This window comes from Oryza sativa, chromosome 1 (genome assembly GCF_034140825.1).
Source record: "Oryza sativa Japonica Group chromosome 1, ASM3414082v1".
NCBI classification, from domain to species: Eukaryota; Viridiplantae; Streptophyta; class Magnoliopsida; order Poales; family Poaceae; genus Oryza; species Oryza sativa.
In genome coordinates this window covers 9,822,463-9,842,698 of record NC_089035.1, presented here as the reverse complement: position 1 = coordinate 9,842,698, position 20,236 = coordinate 9,822,463, and the positions used below count along the sequence as shown (strand labels likewise).

Sequence of the window (20,236 nt, the reverse complement as noted above, 5' to 3'; positions counted from 1 at the left end):
TTGAACTTTCTAAAAGTGTGATGATTTGGGCTACACCTTTTAGCAACGGATTTTCAACCATTCCGGTCTTAGAATTATAAGAATAAATATTACAACTCATATGGTCATAGCACATATATGCATAATTTTCCTAAATCATGAAGATTTGTGTGCTAGTATGCACCGATAGGAGATTAATGCATAAACAGCGTATAGTTCTAGCATCCCTGAACTGGATTGCGAAGAATATATGTGGCTCCCATTTGGTACTGTATGGATAAATGCGCTTCCGAAGCAGCAAACATCCAGTGTCTCTTAGACACCGTGTCTTTGCCAAGACTGATTCAACAAGATCACGTGAACTCCAATAGAACTCACTAAATCATCTTCAGAAGTCCGCGAGGACAATGCTAGCATTGCATTTGATGATTGGTGAATTGGTAGCACGAAGTACCAAATATCCGCATAAGCCGACTAAGTATAAGCTATGAATTGCAATATTTACTATATCATTGTTGTAATAGCCGCAGTAGAAAAGGACATGTAGTCTTGAAAGCAGCGGACTCTGAAAGAAAACTCAGATCATCGGCATGAACATCCATCCTGCGACTAGTGCTATTGCATCTGTTTGGTTTATGTGCATATCTCACTATCATAATGCATTGCAAAATGCTCTCTCCGAAAGTCGGAAACCTTTTACGGAGATAGTTATGAAGCCTAAATTCCTTGACAAATAAGAATTATTTCCAGTCATTTAGGGGGAGAGAATGAACCCCTAGATAGGAAATGTCAGGAAATATGATAGTAGAAAGGGACTAATGCATGTTACACCGCACTAGTGAATGCAGTTTGCACAAAGAATTAAAACTGCCAAATCACTTTGTAAATACTTTTGTGACTTTGAAGAGTTTGACTAAGTTGCATGAATGCACCGGAGGAGGGTGAAATACCGAAGAAAGTAAAGGTATCCCTCATCTTGTCCAGAGGCCTCGAACAAAAACAATTGGACAAGAAACTTCGGCTCCTCACACCCCTAAAGTAACCGGAGATGTCTAGTGAAAACAGGGCAAGAGGGACTATCATACTCAAAGTCACGGAAAGTACCCCACCGAATAGAGGGGAGCTAGCTGTTGGAGTGCACACTAACGCTGGTACATGCCCATATCAAGAAGCATTAAGCAAGAAGAAGAAGAAGAAGAAGAAGAAGAAGAAGAAGAAGAAGAAGCATATGAAAAATGCATCTCCTTGTATATCCATGGATACTCGCATAAAGAAATTGGCAATGAGACCTATCATCGGCAATGTCTCTTTTAGACAACAAAACTCATTGGCAGTCAACCAGGAGTTGAATGGAATTAATGAACTAGAAGTTGAAAAGAACTCAACCTGAATATTGATAAGCATTGAAGATAGAATCAATGGATGCATTTCAGGAGCTTGGATCGGACACTTGCATAATAGTACATGAAGAAGTACTAGGTTCCGAACCAACATCAAAAGAATAGAATAAATCATAAAAGAATTGAAGAAAAGAAACTTAATCGTTTTGAATTTGAGTTTGATTTGAAATATTTGGCCGAATCCAAATCATGCTTACGCTTGCAGGTAAAGGCATGCGACAGATGGAAGTCTAGTACATCAGTCCAACTGCACTTAGAAATGTTCATGGTGCATGGCTTTTGAATAGTCAATTATCGTCAAAATGGGATGGAATTCCCAAACACAAGTGTGTCATAGCAGCACATGAATATTTGGCTAATTGAACTAAACCGAACTAAGCATCGTTGAACTGTTCAAAGCCTCGATATGGTTTTGAGAGATGGTTACCCGCAACAGCAATCGCGATTTGAAAACTATCTCAACCCCCACCATTTATGAAATTAAAGCAGCATATATCACACATATGCAAATGAGTTATGTGAGTAGCAAACTCACTAAGCATATGAACCCCCAAGCTCTTCTATGTACATGAATTGCATAGAAGCGATGAACTAAGTCATGTGAAAGTCTTGCAGATTCATCCGCTAACTCATTATTGACATCTTCATTGAATAGGTGTGTCCGAGAAATCGGAATAATGAGACTTAGAGAAATGCAAAATTTAGGGGGAGAATTTCGCCGACTCATTTCAGAATCTTGATATAGAAAATCAAGTACCCAAAATCAATCTAGAAAGATTGAACAAAGAATTGGGTGGATTGTACTCTTTTTCCCTTGAATAAGTTTTCCCAGCAGTTTCTTATTAAGGTTTTTAACGAGGCAATTCGTGCGACATTGCAAGTGTATGCTATGTACTCTTTCTCCAAATTTTTCCCACTGGGTTTTTGTGGAGTTTTGATGAGGCATAGGCATCACGCAGCGAGAGCCCAAGGGGGAGTGTTAGGAAACCGCCGGCCCATGAAGGCCCGGCCCGGTTACCCACTAATTGGGCCCATCACTAATATGGAAAGTGGGCAAGGCATTGCTCTATAAATAGAGGGTTGGAGGAGAGGTTTTGTACACTTGAGAATGCAATGGATAAATGAGAAAGGATGCCACACCCTCATATCTTGTGTCTCCACTTGCGTAGAATTACGGGACCCTCTTGGACTACTTCATGTAGCAGGAGGGTTGCGTAATACGTTATCAGCACGAGAGAAATACTAGTATGACTTACATTGTGAAACGGAGGAAGTAGATTTTATAAGCTCATTCAAATAGTAGTATAAAATTAACGATTAAAATTCTAAAATTTTCGATCATTTATTCAAGATGGAATTCGGTTACGCTGAACGTTAAATATTCGTGGTCGGAAAGGGCGCGTACAGTTCCTAGATCGGTCGCACGGCCCAGTATCCGCACTACAAAGGACACCAGTGATCCGAAGTGTAGCCCACGACCACGATCCAATGACTACTTTAGTGCTCTCTACGCTGCCGCCCCAACTCTCAGTGCATCCCACCGGCGACCACGTGGAAGTGAGGAAGAGAGATGCGGCGAGCCAAGGCGAAACAAGAGGATCTTCCATCTGGGTGACGATGCTTCCGACGGCGGCGACGAGGAGGACAGCTCGAACCTGTGCTTCTACTTCCCCGTGCACCACTACTCCGACAGCATCCCCCTTCACCCTATACTGTACAAGGTGGATCCCCCCATCCCTCGACAACGACGACGACCACGCCGCCGCTACTCTTTCCACCGGGTCGCTGGGCTCCTTGATCGTTGGAGTTGGATACTGTTCCGATGGTTCCGGAGGCGACGAGACCATACTGTTCAACACCCTAGACCGAGGGAGAAAATTGCAATTATAGGACTCCAAACAATGCGCTTCGCAGTTATAGGACCCCAATCGTCGACTTCGCTAAAACGACCCTTGAAACGTTGGCACTTTATTTTACATGACATTTGGTCCTTTTAATCACTTTTCTCAACTAAGATACATGTATTTTGCCCTAAAGTGACCGTATTGCCCTTCTGCCTTCTGTATACTTGATCGATGGTATCTTTTCATCTCATCCGACTCCGCCGTTGTTCCTCCTTCCCTCCCCACGCCGCCGTTCCTCCTTTCCTCACCACGCCGCCGTTCCCTTCCCATCCTCGGCTCCCATGGATAGAGTGTCGCCGCCCGAAGATGGAGATGGACGCCCGATCGCCATGGAAGGCCAAGCAGTCGAAGACCTGGCGGCCTCTGCCCTAGCCGCTCGGGGTCTGGTCACGGCGCCTGGTGGCCTGGGCGCGCCGGCTGATGCCTTGGCTGTGGCAGCCAATGGCCATGTATAGTAGAACGCCAACGCTAGTGCTGTAGCCGCTGCTAGAACATTGCTGCCCAATGCTCCTCTTCCAGCAATGGAGTTCAACCTTCCTGTTCTTCAAGTGCAAATGTATTGGTTGCACTAGATTTCTGTTTTTTTTACCACGATAGTAGTAGGCAGTAGTAAAACTTGATTTCACTTGTTTAGGTCCCAAGTAGATCATGTGGAAAATATGGAAAGAGTTGATTGGATAACATACACATGGTCGAGACACATGATGATGAAGGTCGTATTGCACTTATGAGTCACAGATTTGTGAGCTTTTAGGTGTGATAGAGGAGGACACAACAAATATACCTGCACAGGGCTTTGATTGTCGAATGTATGAACATGGGCATGATAGTGAGCTTGGGCAAAATAATGATGGTGCTGCCATTCCTACTAGTGATGAGGTACCGGGTGAGATGCTCATTTCATATGATAAGAACAACCCATCCATGGCTTTAGGAACAATGTACCCAACAATGGAGGAGTTCAAGTTGGCAGTGCGGCAATTTGCCATTAAGGAGGAGTTTGATTTAGGAGTAGAGAAGTCATGTAAGATGAGATATAGGGCTTATTGCAAGTCCGGTGATGAAGATTGCCCTTGCACTTGGAGGATAAATGGCACCAAACAAAAAGGCCAAAGCACTGTGGAGGTAAATAAATTTATTTTTTCTTTCATTAATTCTACTTTTTATGTAAATTAACATGAATCTCTTTGATTTTTTGTTTTGCATGTAACTGTCGTAGTCGATGAGCATACATGTGTGTCTAGCATGAGGCAGATAGCTACAACTCCAACTCTGAAGTGGGTAGCTAGCAAGGCTGTGAGTATCCTTAGAGATGATCCAAATATTGGTGCTAAGAGATTGCAAAACAGGTTGCAGACAGATCACAAGTGTGAAATTTCATATGACACTGTATGGCGGGGTAAAGAAAGAGCTCTTGAAGAGGTTTATGGCAAATGGGAAGAGAGTGTTGAGTTGTTGTTTAGGTGGAAGGCCGAGGTAATGAAGCGGTGCCCCGAGAGTGTCGTTTAGGTGGATGGTCAAGTATATTTCCACCGTTTTTTCTGTGCTCTTAAACCATGCATTGATGGTTTCTTAGAAGGTTGTAGGCCTCATTTGAGCATAGATGCTACAACACTTAATGGAGGGTGGAATGGTCACTTGGCCGCAGCTGTAGCAGTTGATGGTCACAATTGGATGTATCCACTCGCTTATGGCTTCATAGCTTCTGAAACAACAGACAACTGGCTTCCATAAGAAATATTGCATACAGGCTACCTGAAGGCAGGATACTTCCAGCTATAATGCATCAGCTAAAGGCAAATACTAGAGGCTTGGGGCATTTGAAAATTGTACCATGTTCTAATTGGAGTGCAGAGGTGTGGGACAAGAGCAGCAACGTTGAGAGGCATATTGTCAAGTTACACCAAAGGACCTGTACATGTCTTGAATGGCAGCACACTGGTAAGCCATGTCAACATGTATTGGCCTATGTAACCCGCCAACGGGGAGTTAACCTTGAACAGTTTGTGCATAACTACTACTCGGTGAATAGATTCAGGGCTGCTTATGGAAGAGAGATTGAGCCGATGACAGTCAAAACTCAATGGCCACAAGTTGACCTACCATTTTTAGTTGGTGCGCCTCTTGCTAAATTACCTGTTGGAAGACGAAGGAAACTAAGAAGGAAGGGATGGATGGAAGGTGGCCACAAGAAAAATGGTTCCAAAGATGGTCCATTTACCAATGAGAGTGAAGGTGAGAAGGGAGGTGACAATGATACTGCTCCAACAAATGGAAAGGGAAAGAAGATGATCAGAGGACCTATGACTTGCCAAAAATGCGGAGAAAAAGGCCACAGGCAAGCTAGTGCCAAGTGCCCACTCAATAGGACAGCAAAAAAGAGGTAAGGACTGATTTTATTTATCAAAAAACTTAAATGAAAATGCCAATATTAATTTATTTGATTACTTGTAGGAAGCGTAGGCAACCTAGGAAGAATGTTACAAAAGCTGTGGCAGCAGAACCTAACACTCCACGGAAGCCGACTAGAGAAGAAATCCTACGGGATAGTCAGAAATATTAACATATTTACTGTATATTAATTTTTTCCAAACATCTAATTGTCATATCCTATTTATGTGTAGCAAGCTTGCGATGTTACTAGGAGAAGGTATATCGTCACAAACCAACACCACTAGTCCCGTGAGGATACCTACCGCGGCGGCACCAAAAAAGATGACTCCAAAGAGAAAGCTATACATTGGTTGAATAATTTTAGTTGTGATGAGATGTAAACTCATACTTTATTTCATATGACTTAGATTTCGTTTGGAACTAAATTATGGTCTTCTGAGATGAACTTGTTTATGCTAGAATCTCGGTTTTATGAGACAAGCTTGTTTGTGCAAAATTCATGGTTTTATCTATTACTTGTAATTGAGATCTCGTTGTAATTGCGTATGGATCATCTTTGATCATCTTTCATTTATTCATTGGGTTAGTGTTGCAATTTTTGTGCATGATTGACCATGTACAGTACAATTTTGGGGCATATGCAGCTGGCAGCTGCAGCAAGTTCAAGAGCGGCTAGCAGCTTACCAGCCATCCCAGGCGAGCCAGTGCTCTAGCCATGGACAGGCGGCGGCCGGCCAGCCATCCCAGTCCCAGGCTGCGGCTAGCCAGCCAGACGACCGGCTAGCAGCGTGGGAGCACGCCAATTGAAGCTGAGGGAAATACGGTCACATCAAGGTGAAATACATGTATTTTAGTAGGGAAAAGTGATTAAAAGGACCAAATGTCATGTAAAACAAAGTGCCAACATTTTAAGGGTCGTTTTAGCGAAGTCGTCAATTGGGGTCCTGTAACTACGAAGCTTATTGTTTGGAGTCCTATAATTGCAATTTTCTCAGACCGAGGAGCTCATCCGCGGGCTGACACACTATGTCCCATTCCGTCCCTGATTTGAATAGGCAACATTTAGGCTGTGTTTAGTTCAGCGCAAAGTTTAGATTTTGGTTAAAATTGGAGATGATGTGACTGAAAAGTTGTGTGTGTATGACAGGTTAATGTGATGGAAAAGAACTGAAGTTTGGATCCAAACTTTATATCTAAACACAGCCTTAGTACTCTACAAACTTGGGAATCATCCCTTTTTCTCTGCGAAGAGAGCAGAGCACAGACATGTATTTGAAAGTAATCTATGAAATTTGGGAAATGATCGATCACAGACGCACAAGCACAACACAAGTATCATGCCGCCAAAACTTGGCTGCATCACCCAGGATTTAGCAGCCACAAACTTTTGCAATACAGATCACGAGCCACACAGACATCACACAAGACCACAACCTGGCCACATCCTGAAACAGAACTGAGCAAGATCAGATAAACAACACCAGCAGCGGTTCAAGTCACCTATAAAGATCAACAGCAGTTCAAGTAATGGAGAGGTCAATAATTAGCGGTGGCGCCATGGAACTTCCTTGTTTCAGCGATGACGTCGGTCATCAATAATTTGGGCGACCCGCTGTTGTATGATGTCGTGTTTTTTTTTTTTTGGAACGGGATGTGCAAAATGCAGAGGGATGTAACACAGGTCACCGGGCCGGACAAATTGTGTGGGTCAGACCTAATTATAACATGCATGCACGTAGATGAACTGCACCTCTAAGGCTCTTAACACCTTCCAATAGTATCTCGTCTGACCTTATAGCTAGGGATCGGTGTAGGCCACCTGTATAGCCAAAGAAATGGGTTGAATGTAAAGGAGAACAAAATTTTATCAACAACAAACAAAATACTCCTACGTCTACAGGAGTAAAGAAAAAGGAAGTCACCTGTTATAGTTAAACTCTTCTATCAAACCAGCAGATATAGTTTTCTCTATAGTGCTTCCATCATTTTCTCGCTTTATAACAATCTAGTAGAAATTTCCATAATTGTGAAAACAAGTTTACTGATTATTAACAAGCACAACATATGACAGATAATTCTAACATGTAGAACAATATGACATCATGAGCTACCTCAACTGTTATCCTTTTCGCTGAAAAATCACCATTGGTTTCTTGGTCATACTCTTCCATAGTTTCCTTGCATTTATCCATCAACATTGCACCGAACTGGTGCCATTACAAATATGGTTATAAACAAAAGCATGATTCTAATCAAAAGTTCACAACATATATAAACAAAAAAAGCAGTAGCTGACTCTGGAAATTATTAAAACAAATTGTCACCTCAGGGGCAGTAGAGAGGAATTTCCCACCACATTTCATGAGAATATCACCCTGACATATTCCAGCAATATCAGCGGGTGATCCCTCAGCCACCTAATTGTCATTTTTTTATTCAGTTCATCTCGTATATACATTGAGCAGAGAAACATTAAGATGGCAACTATAGCTAAAAGAATAACACTGCTATAAACATTCTGAAGACCATAAAATTTAGATAATGTTAAAAGTAATAATTAGGAGAAAAAGTTGACGAATTAGCAGCATGTATTAAAAAATGCACTTGAATATAAGCTAGAATGGATATGTAAAGTTGTATACAGTTACTACATTGAAAAAAATAGCAGACACAACATGTTAAGAAGCTTGTTAAAAATCTAAGTTTTTGGTACCCAAAGTATAAACAAATGTTATAGAGTTCTCATCCAAATGTTAATGAGCCTCTAAACATAATTTACAAGGAATGACAATATATAAATTTTAAATACCTATTCTGGAAGTCCACAAATCTAGGGCAAAGTATCGCAAAAATAAACATAGGATAGAGGAGGTTCACACATTTGAAATATATAGGCCATTATCAACATCCGAGAATTTTCTGTATATGTGCTCTAGATGACTAAGCGGAACCATTTGAATAGAGGTGAACCAGAATCCAATCCAAGGTCGAATTATTCTTCTGTAAAAAGTAAAGAAGAATATTACTATAATGCAGCAGTAAACATAAACTAGGCAATTGTATAATAATGTATAGAAATTAACAATCAAGTTTTTGACCTTCACAGGTAATAAAGTAAAAATAATATCAGGATAAAATATTCATCACCAATCACCATAAGGACTGGACCTACCCAAATATCTGGTGATGTTCCAAGCATTTGAAAACAATTGCCATCGAAAGAAATGGCGTTTGGTTCTCTTCAAAGAAGTTAATACCTACAACATGGCCATTATAATTTACAAGGGGTCCCCCGGTGCCAGCCTAGAAAAAAGGAATCACAATAAATTGTCAAGATATGTACACGAATAGCAAGAGGTAAAAAAGGGAAAAGTCCATGTAAAATGCATCAAAGAACATGCAAAAACACGCAGAGTAGAGGAGGTCAACAAAAGAAACATTTTAAACAAAAATATGGATTGCACCTCCACGAAATATTAAGTGTTCACACAATTTGCTCAGTTAATAAAGTTGTGTTACCCTGGCCCTAATTATCAACTAATCTCAGTAGCTGAGTTTGCTTCAGTAGATCAATTCAGTATTAATTCTTAGTGTCCAAAGAAAAACAAAACAAGCTTTGACAAAGCAACAACAAAATTATCCTGTCTGAATGGAGAATAGGTATTCAATTTGAACAAGAGGAAAAGAACAGTACAGAAACTAGATCACACTGTTGGATGATGCTCACATGGAAAAACACTGGTGCATCCGGCAAGAGTGAGATTCTCTAGCAAGTTAACTAGAGAATAGTGAATTCTAGCTACCTTTGAAAAAAGAAAAACATTGCATACAGAAACCTTTGACAAAATGATATTCATCTATGGAACAATCTAGCTATAGGATGTTTGGTTTTTTAAAAAAAAGATGTCAAAGGATCCACTCAATCCTACTCTCTACTTAACGAGTTGTTTGGTCTTGGAAATGCCATGGGTCAATCACCAAACATGCCTCAAAACCAGATGTGAAAAACAATGAATTGGTGGGTTGTCCCACCAAAATCATGGGATCATCCTATGATCAAGCAATCTCATCCACCAGCACAGAAATGATTTGATTCCTCAAAACAAACATCACACTAGTAACTGCTGGTAAAATGATCTTAAGAGACACAGGTCAATCATGCTTAGAAACTATTCACACAGATTGATGTGATGGACGATGCTTCAAGTTCCAAGTGTTTCAACTACTTAAAAGAAGACGATAATTAAACATTCACATAGACCAACCTGCTCTATGATGGACACATCAGCAAAAATGAAACCTGAATTGTTCAGTACTGAAAGACACAGAGAAGCATATAACATCATCTCAGTATTGACAGAATCTATAAATTGAGAACAAAAACTATTTCACAGAATAAAACCACAGAAACAGCTGACAATTTCTGTTTGGCTCTTCTATATGTGATTAAATTAGTTCAGGTAGTTTTTGGATGCCCTATGCATATTCTGATGTTCATTCAAGTTTGCATACATGAGTTGTGTGAAGATTGTGTGTGCTTTAGTAGTAAAATCTGAACAGAGAAGGAATTAAAAGAGTCTCAGTTAATTTGAATCAGTAGTTTGCATAACCAACTAATGAATTAAGCAAGGAAAAAAAGGCATGTATCATATCGGCAACAAAGAGCAAATTGTGTTCAGATATTATTTACCATTGTTATCTCGCAACTTGATACTAACAGTTCTGAACACTCAAATATGCTGGCTCTGTTGCTTATTTCTCCCCTTGAGCACATCAGAAGACCACCTTCATAAGAACGGCCAAGGGCTAAAACATCTCCCTTGTCGATAATATATTTAAGGATAACAGCCTCTTGAAGCTTGAAATTGGATGTGACTTCAACTAAGGCTATGTTATGATGGAAATCTACCATGGAAATCTGGCAAATAGATATATCCCCACTAGGTAGAAAGACCTCCACCTAAGTAAGTAATAAAAAATCAGGACAAAAATAAATTGTGGGTGGTAACATATTTCAACAAAAAAGGAAGAGTAAATTTCATAAACGCCATGTCTGGGGCCCATTGGTAACAAGAAAATAGTGCAATTTTGTGATTTTTATCACTAAACCACATGTTTTGTGGCGGTTGTTTCACAAAACCCAGGGTCCATCCTAGTCAGCTGTTGCAACATATTAGGCCCACCTGCAGGTGCCACCTCAATAGCCAGCCTGGCAATCTCTGGAAAGGAACCACCTGGCTGGCCACCACTCCACACCTCCCACCGCAGTGCCATTTGCTATCAACGACGATTGCTGTGGCTCAGCCTTGCCGCCGCAGTGTTGTACTGCCTGTTGGTTGACAACTTCTTCCCCTAAACCACCAGCACAAGCTCAAGCTCTGCTTGTTTGCTTTGTTGATGATCTTTCCTGTCCGATGATGGTTAATGCTTTTCAAGACTCTTGGGAGTGTGGACTCGGGGATGTTAAGAACAATGCCTCTGCCAGGCCGGAGGACTGCATAATTCAATTGGTTTTAACATCTGTTATTCCAAAGGAAAATGGTAGTCCAGTTTGAGATGGTTCAATTGCTTTTGCTACTGCTTGATTACACGGTAAGGATATGCATGGTTCATGGCAGGAGGTTGCAACGATTGAGCTGGGTTCTGTGATTTTGTGAAAGACTGCCTCAAAATATGTGGTGGTTATATGTTACCAGTGCCCCCAAACCTGGTATTTTGTGAAATTTACACCCCCTCCCCACAAAAAAAATAGAAAAAAAGAAACTTATTACTTACCCTGACATCATCTCCGCATGGAGGTCTAACAAGTGCTGCTGAGGTTAATATTGTACCAATGCTGGTACTATCGTTCCACCGTATCACAAATCCTGAGCAAACCCGTATCCTTTTTCGACCTGAATTACATAACAAAGTTAGTGGAGGTCTAAGATGTATGTTATGAAGAGGTTTGTTTCTAGAAACAAAAATACCTGCAAAGGAAGATAAACTGACAATTGACTGTGAAACACCCAAAGCAACCTTTCGAGCAACTTGGCTTTTAGCACTACCATCATCAATATCACAAAATGTATCCTCCAGAGTGAGAATTGGACCCTCAGCCTGAACTCCAACTAGAATAAAACATTATTACCGTTAGTTACTCAGACAGAATTAGAATATCAATAGCTTTACTTGCATATAATTTTCATGCACAAATTGCATTCCAGTAGAAACATGAGTTCAATTGTGCCTCCCTCTATACATAAAAATATGCATATGCTTCCATGGTACTTGAAATCATGAAAAGCTTCAAAGGCACTGCAAGTAATACATACAGAAATGATCTTCCATGTCTAGCATATAAGCAAGAAAATCCTAGCAATATATTCATCGATAAGCTGAAAATCCTGAATTAGAGAACATATAGAACAATAAGAGGAGCAAGCTGGTTAATCTGTCTAGCCGATACTCCATTATATGAAGAGTAAATTAATTTGACAAGGCACATTCATATGCCCCGGTATTTGTGCAAGCAATGATTTCCCTATAGGCTTTGTTCATCAAAATCCAAATTTCTTGGGCATTTTATCACAGTTTTTAGTGATGACTATATATCTGGAGTTCGACGACAAATCCTAATAACATTTAAAAGTAGAGCAGGATAGGCAGAGATGTCATACATACTTCGTTCAGCGATTCGGCCCCTTCTCTCTGCCTCGACAGCAAGCATACGGCGAATGTTTATGGCCAGCTGAGCCCTGGCCTCCGCCCCAGCGGCGGTGGCGGCGGGCTCCTCTGCAGTGGCGGGGGTGGCGGGGGGAGGGCGCGGTCTGGTCTCCGGCTCGGATGAGGCGCCCTCCTCCTCCTCCTCCTCCTGCTGCAGCCTCGTCTCACGGGCGACGACGCGCCGGCGCTTCCCCCGCCCCGGCTCCTCCTCGGCATGCGCCTGGGGAGGCGGCGTTGCTTCTCCCGTGCGCAGCGTCATCTGGGGAGGACGCGGATTCTCTGGCGACGATTTGGAGGCGGCGACCGGCGGCGGCGAGCGTGAGCACGCGTTGTTCGGCCGGCGAGAGCAGAACCGCGGGGTGGCGATCGGAATTCTGGTCGGAGGACAGGTCGGTGCGTTTGGGCTAGTCGTAGGCGTTTCTTTTTTTTTTCTTTTTCTTTTTTTTTTGACCTTTAAACCGTGTGCTCAGCGATATCACGAGCCACCCAGTCGCTTACAAACTCTGGGAGGGGTCCAACCAATGAACCAAACAGCAGATTGAGCTAAATTATGACCACACACATTACAAGATCTTGGAATAAAAGAAATATCAGCCTTGACAAACTCTAAGGGCCTGTTTATATTATAGGCAAAATAAATTTTATCAAATTTTAGTAAAATTGTCAAATATGTGCATCTATTTAGTTTTTAAACAAACTCTGGTAAATACATAAAAAATTCTGCCAAAACTTAGCAATATTGCCAAATTGACAAAATTTTGGTATTGCCAAAATTTGGTAAGGTTCATTTTAGCTACAATCTGAACATGTCCTAATTGGATGAGGAGCTTTATTACTCGGAAAATAGGATTGCTCGCAGCTGGCTCATAGTCCTGCGTTTTTAGCGCCGCTACTAGCATTGCCGAATCAGATTCGATTCCAATATCAACTATTCACTGCACTACAAGGGCTCGCAGTGCAGCATTCGTCCAGCTCCAGCAAGTATCAAGGTTCACCTTACCGTTTTTGGCGTGGTTACCGCACCCCCGCGGTTACCGCGAAAACCGCGTGGTAACCACGAGACAAACCATAATTTCAAAAACTGAAATAGTTACCGTCTATGGTAACCGTGATAACCGCATGGTTACCACGCGGTTTTGTAAACCCTAGCAAGTATACAGCATCCACTATGATCACGTACCACAAAACCCCATCCTCCATCTTTGGTTGCTTCCAGGTAGGAACCATCAAAGTTGAGCTTCAGATTTCCCTCCAGAGCTGGTGACCAGCTTTTGACAGCATGACTGCCAGTGTTGCTCTTCTCTGGCCATAGAAAATAACAAGGGCATTCTGTTTATTTGATTTGATTTTGAAGTGATTAATTAAGAAAAGTTGAAAGAGGCAAGCGCTGGGCTACATGCATTGGCTATTATTGATTTATGGTGTGCATGCATTAGCAAGTATTAGTATCATTCTACAGCACAAGGCTGCAAGTATGCAGTCTCTATTGTCTTCTTGCTTTGCCCGCTGTGTTTTTTTAGATAATGGATTAAACCAGCTTCTACACTCAAAGAATGTACACAGCCTGCTTTGCCTGCTGTGTTGAGGGTACACTTAACTGAACTGAGGGGATTGATAAACATAGGATTACTATAGATAAAATGATCTTTGGAACCGAGTGCCTAGGAACCCCATTCTCAATGTAGCTCCACCCCTGGGGGTTCTAGCTTGTTCACCCACATTTATCTTATTTCGGTTATCCCACCAGTTCCAGAGGAGCAAGATTATCTTCAATTTAATCTGACCACCAGTTTCTTTTTTCTAGTTGAATCCGTACAATTCACAACAATATTATTACTATTCGGGTGAAACTGCTTCTACGTTAATCTATGCTCCCTCTATCCGTGAATATAAGGGATTTTACTATATAATAAAAGGATATTATGTGATTGGACAAAAAGTGATGAGTGAAAGAATAAAGTGGTAATAAAAGTTAGGGTTAATTAGATCCATGCCATTACAAATATGTCAATTTAGAAAAATACCACTACATTTCGTCTATTCGTAGTCGTGTCACTAAAATTTTACAAAATTGAAACCGTGCCACTGCCGTCACGTTTTCCATCCATCTCTTCTTTTTTGTTCCCATTTGCTTCTTCCTCTTTCCTTTTCTTCCTTTCACTTTCTCCCCTCTCATGCCTAGTGAAGCCCAGGCCTCCACTGGAGCTCCTCCTCCTCCTCCGACCTCTAGCCTCCCTTCAGGCGCTCCTGCGCCCGCCCACTCGCTGAGGACGAGCAGAGGATGTGATGCGAGGAGGACAAGCAAGCAACGGCGGCGCGAGGATGGCAAGTGGACTACGGCGATGACGCGAGCAGGACGGATGGGCTCCCACCAGCGGCTTGAGGATGGAGAGTGGACGGCAGTGGCGGCGACGCATGGAGGACGACCGGACGACGCCAACGACGCGAGAAGGACCAGCGAACACTGGACGACATGAGGGTGACGTTGTTAGGTCTCGAATCTGGCCGACGATGGAGCTTGAGCAGGTGACGGAACTCTAGAGGGATGGCCTCGACAGATCCATGCGGGAAGGCTCGGGAATAGCTACTTCGGCAGCCCACGAAGGAACTCTGGCGTAGCGACCTACTCCGATGGGCGGGCGTTTGCTCGTCCGCGTCCTCCTCGGTGGACAGGCGGGCGAGCAAAGGAGCGCTTGAAGGACGTTGACTTGCTCGGCTGGAGTAGTAGTTGGTGGCGGCTAGGCTTTGGAGTGATACTCGTAAAGCGGATGATTAGGGTATTGGGGTACGTTGGAACGAGGATCTATGTAATACGATATCAAGCAAATAGAAGACAGAGATTATACTGGTTCAGGCTCCTTATCAGGTAATAGCCCTACTCCAGTTTATATAGGATTGATGATGGAAAACCACATATTACAATAGAAGTAGACGAAATCAATGATACCGATAAGATCGTAGTCGTGGTATTCGACGAGATCTCCCGGCGACTTGACTTCGTGTACTCCAGCTTCATAAGCTATGGTGGGTGTGTTGGCGATGAGATTCGATGCCTTCCACCCCTCCCTAGGGGTCCTTGTTATACCGTGGATCATCTTGATCTCCAAGTAAGACTCGGAGACATCGGATCTTGTATAATATAACAAAAACTCTATCCCCTCCGAGCAGGACTTTGGAAATCGCTTGATTCGTAGAGATATTTTCCATAATTTGTAACAGATTCCTACGGCGTACACGGGAACAATCTGTGTACGTGAAGGTATGCCATATCCGTATATTTCATAAGTCGTAGGATAGGAGGTTGTTAACACCAAAATTTTGTAAAGCCCGAAGTCACCATAGACCTGGAGTCAGTGTCAGCTTCAGAGTCCTAGGATCGGCCGATGAGAGTTATCAAGTCGCCAGTTGTCGAATTCTTACTATATTCGGTTAAGAAAATTAATCTATTAAAGGAAACTTATCTAGAAGTGACCGAGTTCAAGGAGGATACAGCATGACAAGTTATCTATTAATTAGGAATAGTTTGTTAGTTTCCTTTTATCTTTGGGAAAGTGTGTTTAGTGTCCAATAAGAACTTTATGTTTTCCTTTTATCTTTAGGAAAGTTTCTTTCTTGTTAAGGACTAGTATCTACCCATGGGTATAAATATGTACACCCAGGGTCATTGTAAGAATCTCTCGATCAATACAACTACTCGGCGCATCGCCACCCTCTTTACCGTGGTTTTTACTTACCATCCGGTGGAATTTGGCACCTGATGCGGGGCTGCATCGGTTCAGTTCGTTCTCCGGCGAAGGGGTAAGTCCTACGTTCCGCCGACCCTGGTGAATCTGTCGGCTGTATTGGTGTTGTTCAAGGCTGCATCGCTTCGATCTTTTGGATCACTCTAGTTTGGTTGATATATTTGCCTACCTGATATCTTAGTGCTATCTCTAATTGCATTGTGTTTAGAGACGCATCGGTTTAGTTGGAACTGTCTTGGTTAGGTCTGATCTTCTATCTTAGCTGATATATTTCTACAATCACAATGCTGTTATAAATAGATTTGTTATATCCATCACATTAGACAGATCTATCGGCTCATCAAGTATTAGATTACCACATATAATGTCGTGCTGCATCGGTTAGGTCCGACCTACTAGATTATTGTTGATAATATAAATCTTGTTAAGCCGATAGGTTCATGCTAATGTTTTATCAGGTTGCTAGCCGATAAGTTATCTGGACATTGCATCGGCTTATAAGGATTGCATATACATATAAGTTGGATTTAGCCGATCGCAACAAAGGTTTCATTGATCTATCTAATCTTGTGGATTTTATGACATCAGACCTCCAACCGATGTATGCTTTAATCTTCGGATCGATGCTTATCTATCATATCATTATTAGCCAATTGGTTTCTACTGGATTATATTGTTATATTTTATTATATCAGCCGATTGCCTTCATATCATCATCTACATTGAACATATAGCCGATAGCTCAAAACCCTATCGACATCGGCTGATATCGGCATCGGCTGGGATTACTCCATCGGCTTGTCAGCCGATCGGCTGTTTGATCTGTTGTTTACATATTTTGTCAGTTGCAGGATGAAACTGACTGGCACACTCGCATCCCACCAACCTTTGGACCTGCACTGGAGCTAAACAGATATATGCCAGTGTGTGTTTTTCGCATCAACAGATATATGCCTTATCTGTAACCATGACAGCGGGGGGAATGAGACGACCGTCGACGCGGTGCAGCTCGGGCTCGGGCTCCATGGCTATCGCCCCACTCGTGCTCGTGCGGAGCGGATACGCGCCCTACTCGCCGATGCCCTTGCCGAGGAGCTCCCCTCCCGCATCGCCCCTTCCCCATCCGCCGTCATGCCTTCCTCCTCCTCAAAGGCAAACTTTGGTGGTGTTCTTTTTCTTTTAAAGATGAAGATGAAAATGAAGATTAAGTTTTTTACGCAAAACGAGGTGGTATTAACGTATGATTGATTGAGTTTTAATTATTACAAACTTGAAAAATAGATTAATATGATATTTTAGAGCAACTTTCGTATACAAAGTTTTCGCACGAAACGTACCGCTTAGCAGTTTAAAAAGCGTGCCACAAAAATTTTAATCTTCATCCAATTCTTGTTGGAGAAAAAAAGGAACCAAAGCCGTTGGTTTCATCGGGTCTGTCCGTTGTTCATCAAAGCGCTGCATGGCTTGGTCCACTTCAAGAACTAATTAACAACTAATTAACTCATCATAATTAGCTCTGCTAAATCGCTTAACGACCGATTGATTGATAGTACTCCCTCTCTCCCAAATTATCTCCTATATATTTTTTTACACGGTCTTCAATAATATATTTTGATCGGTATTTTATTTTATTCTGATCCCAATAAATATGAAATTAGCATCACATAAAAGTATATTAAAAATATGAATACAGTGATATAACATGCATAATGTTTTGTCTAGATATAGTAATAATTATCAGTCAAAAGTTACCGAGTTTAATTTTCCTTAAAGTTACCGAGTTTAATTTTCCTTAAAAGAGGGAGTATAGCTAGTCCTATCTTACTATAAAGTTATAAAGCTATAGCCCACTAATTCTAAAACTCAATATGCAGACATGCCACCTCATCATCCATTAGCAATAATTAAATACAAAACTTATGCAAGTATACAACATCATTTATAATTCATTGAATTCTACAAATCAACATCCAATCATCTTCCTTCACATTATTTTTCACAATATTTAACACACACACATATATATCCATCATTTTTGTAATATTTAACATATATTTATCCATATAATCAAAGTGCGTGATATCATATTTCATCTATAATCTTATACTGAGCCTACTAAATTTATCTCTCTTAATATTAATATAGTTTGACAAATTAGTTTTATTTGTTATTAAGAACTAATATAATTTTTTACTTTTAGCTCGATTATTAATTTTTTTAAAAGTCACATAGTAATTTCTACAACAAAGCGCGGAGAATCACGTAGTGAACTAAATGTGCCAGTTTGTTCTTTAATTATTGACATAAACAAATAGCTCTTCTTGTACAATAAAATGTACTGCTAATTATTACTACCTATATTTTGTAAGCTAATCGATCTCTTGAACACCGGTGACATAATTTTGAATGTCTCATTTTTTATAATTACCCTTTCTAACTAACTGTTACGAAAATTTAAAACCATAAGACAATGTTTTGACGATATATCTACCAACATCATCTTCACTTCACAGTTCAAATTATATATATATATATATATATATATATATATATATATATTTTACATCTATCAATAATCTAGGGATTCTAAATTTTTTTAATATTTGATTAGACAAGTGTTGGGACATTATCTATTTTGCAGATCAATCCATGTTTTCAGGATAGATAATGGTTAGCTATAGGAAGGGTAATTACAGAAAATGTAAAAAAATAAAGACAATGCGGATGAAAACAGATAAACAAAAGTTGATGACGTATAGATGCAACGGATAGACCAGATGAAGCCAACGGTAAAATTTGCCTTTAGCCTCAAAGGCAGTTAGGCAGACGATGCAGACCCACCCCGACCTCCCAAGCGCACGCCTCCGATCCTCTCGCCTTAGACCTAGCCGCCGCCGCCGCCGCCGCCTCCGCCGGAAAGTGAGCCCTCCCCCCGTCGCGCACACACACCCCCTCCCGATTCCGGTGGGCGCGCGCGGGGGAGACAACCAAGGTATACTTGGGCTGGCCTCCTCCCCCCCTCCCGATCGCTCCCTTCGGGAAGGTTTGGGGTGGGGGAGGCCGACGCCGTCATCCGTTCCGGGCGTTGGTTGCCGCTGGCGATTCGCCGGCGGGCGGCGTTGATCGGGCCCCGGGCGGGGGCTCCGGGCGCCTTCGCTGTGGGGGTTTTAGGATCGGAATACCGTGGAATTGTCGTGGATTGGTTGCTCGTGGATGGTGTGTGTGTGTGTGTGTGGGGTGGGGGGGGGGGGGTTAGGGGGATCTTGCGGTGGCGCTCTGCTCGTCGGATCTCTCGACGGTGTTGGGTTTGGTTTGTGGGGCGCTTTGGTGGTGGGTAGACGGTAGCTTGGTTTGGTTCGCGGGTTGTTGTTGGATCTTGTGCTTGCTGCCTGATGTGCGTTTGCGTGCCTACATCCTTGGAGGGGTGGTTGCGATAGGGCGATTTCGCTGTACGGATGCTTTTGCTGCGCAATCGGATTGGTGATTAGGGGTTTGGAACTCCGTGTGATGCTTCTGCTGATGTGCATGCATGCGGATAGCATGTTTATGTTGTTTTTGCGGTAGGATTGCGTGACAAATGTGGCATGTATTTTCTTCTTACATGATTGTCCTTTTTCATCTTGTCTTCGCGTGCTACACTTCCGGCCCAGATGTAATATAGGTGCATGTTTGCGCGCGCTTTAGTATGAAACAGCTTACCAAATGTAGCACGAAGCTTTTTGTTACTCTCGAATGCTTCCGTTACCTGTGCTGTAACTGTTGCATATGTTTGTGTTAGTGCTCATTTAAGCGTGTTATGAACTAGAAATGCTTAGTCAATTCCAACAAAAAGTTCTTCTTAGATGATTATTCTGCCATTGTGCTGCTTTAGCTGTCACTGAGTTTGGCATTTCCACTCTTGCAGATAACTCTACCCAGGCTGAGTTGTGGCTGGTATTGGCGATATAAGCTTGTTAGCTGTTTTCTCTTGTGTCTTTGGTCTTCATCTTTGATTACGCGTCATTGAAAAGACTGTACATGAGAAAACTCTTTTGTTGAAACATTTCTCTTGTAATATGAATGTATTGAGTTTGTGACTATCCTTCTCCTGTGCTAGAATCATATATTTCAG

General features: G+C 41.9%; 1 protein-coding gene and 1 long non-coding RNA gene across 3 annotated transcripts; one reads left to right on the top strand and one right to left on the bottom strand.

Moving 5' to 3' along the window:
- Window positions 1–6,831: 6,831 nt before the first annotated feature.
- LOC4324274 (putative protease Do-like 14) lies at window positions 6,832–12,762 on the bottom strand. 2 transcript variants are annotated; one of them, XM_015772516.3, is made up of 11 exons: window positions 12,341–12,762; window positions 11,647–11,787; window positions 11,453–11,571; window positions 10,368–10,637; window positions 8,850–8,980; window positions 8,557–8,677; window positions 8,002–8,094; window positions 7,789–7,884; window positions 7,600–7,682; window positions 7,428–7,496; window positions 6,832–7,122 (listed from the first exon to the last, which is right to left on the bottom strand). In XM_015772516.3, exons 1-10 carry the CDS (start codon window positions 12,639–12,641, stop codon window positions 7,439–7,441), a joined length of 1,413 nt encoding a protein of 470 aa, XP_015628002.1. In that variant the 5' UTR covers window positions 12,642–12,762; the 3' UTR covers window positions 6,832–7,122; window positions 7,428–7,438. The 2 variants fall into 2 exon arrangements, with proteins under 2 accessions (XP_015628002.1, XP_015627993.1); XM_015772507.3 differs by having other exon boundaries at window positions 6,832–7,496.
- A 6,183-nt stretch (window positions 12,763–18,945) lies between these two features.
- LOC136357237 (uncharacterized) lies at window positions 18,946–20,204 on the top strand. The gene is made up of 2 exons (XR_010742435.1): window positions 18,946–19,117; window positions 20,030–20,204. It is a non-coding gene; the product is annotated as an uncharacterized lncRNA (long non-coding RNA).
- Window positions 20,205–20,236: the final 32 nt, after the last annotated feature.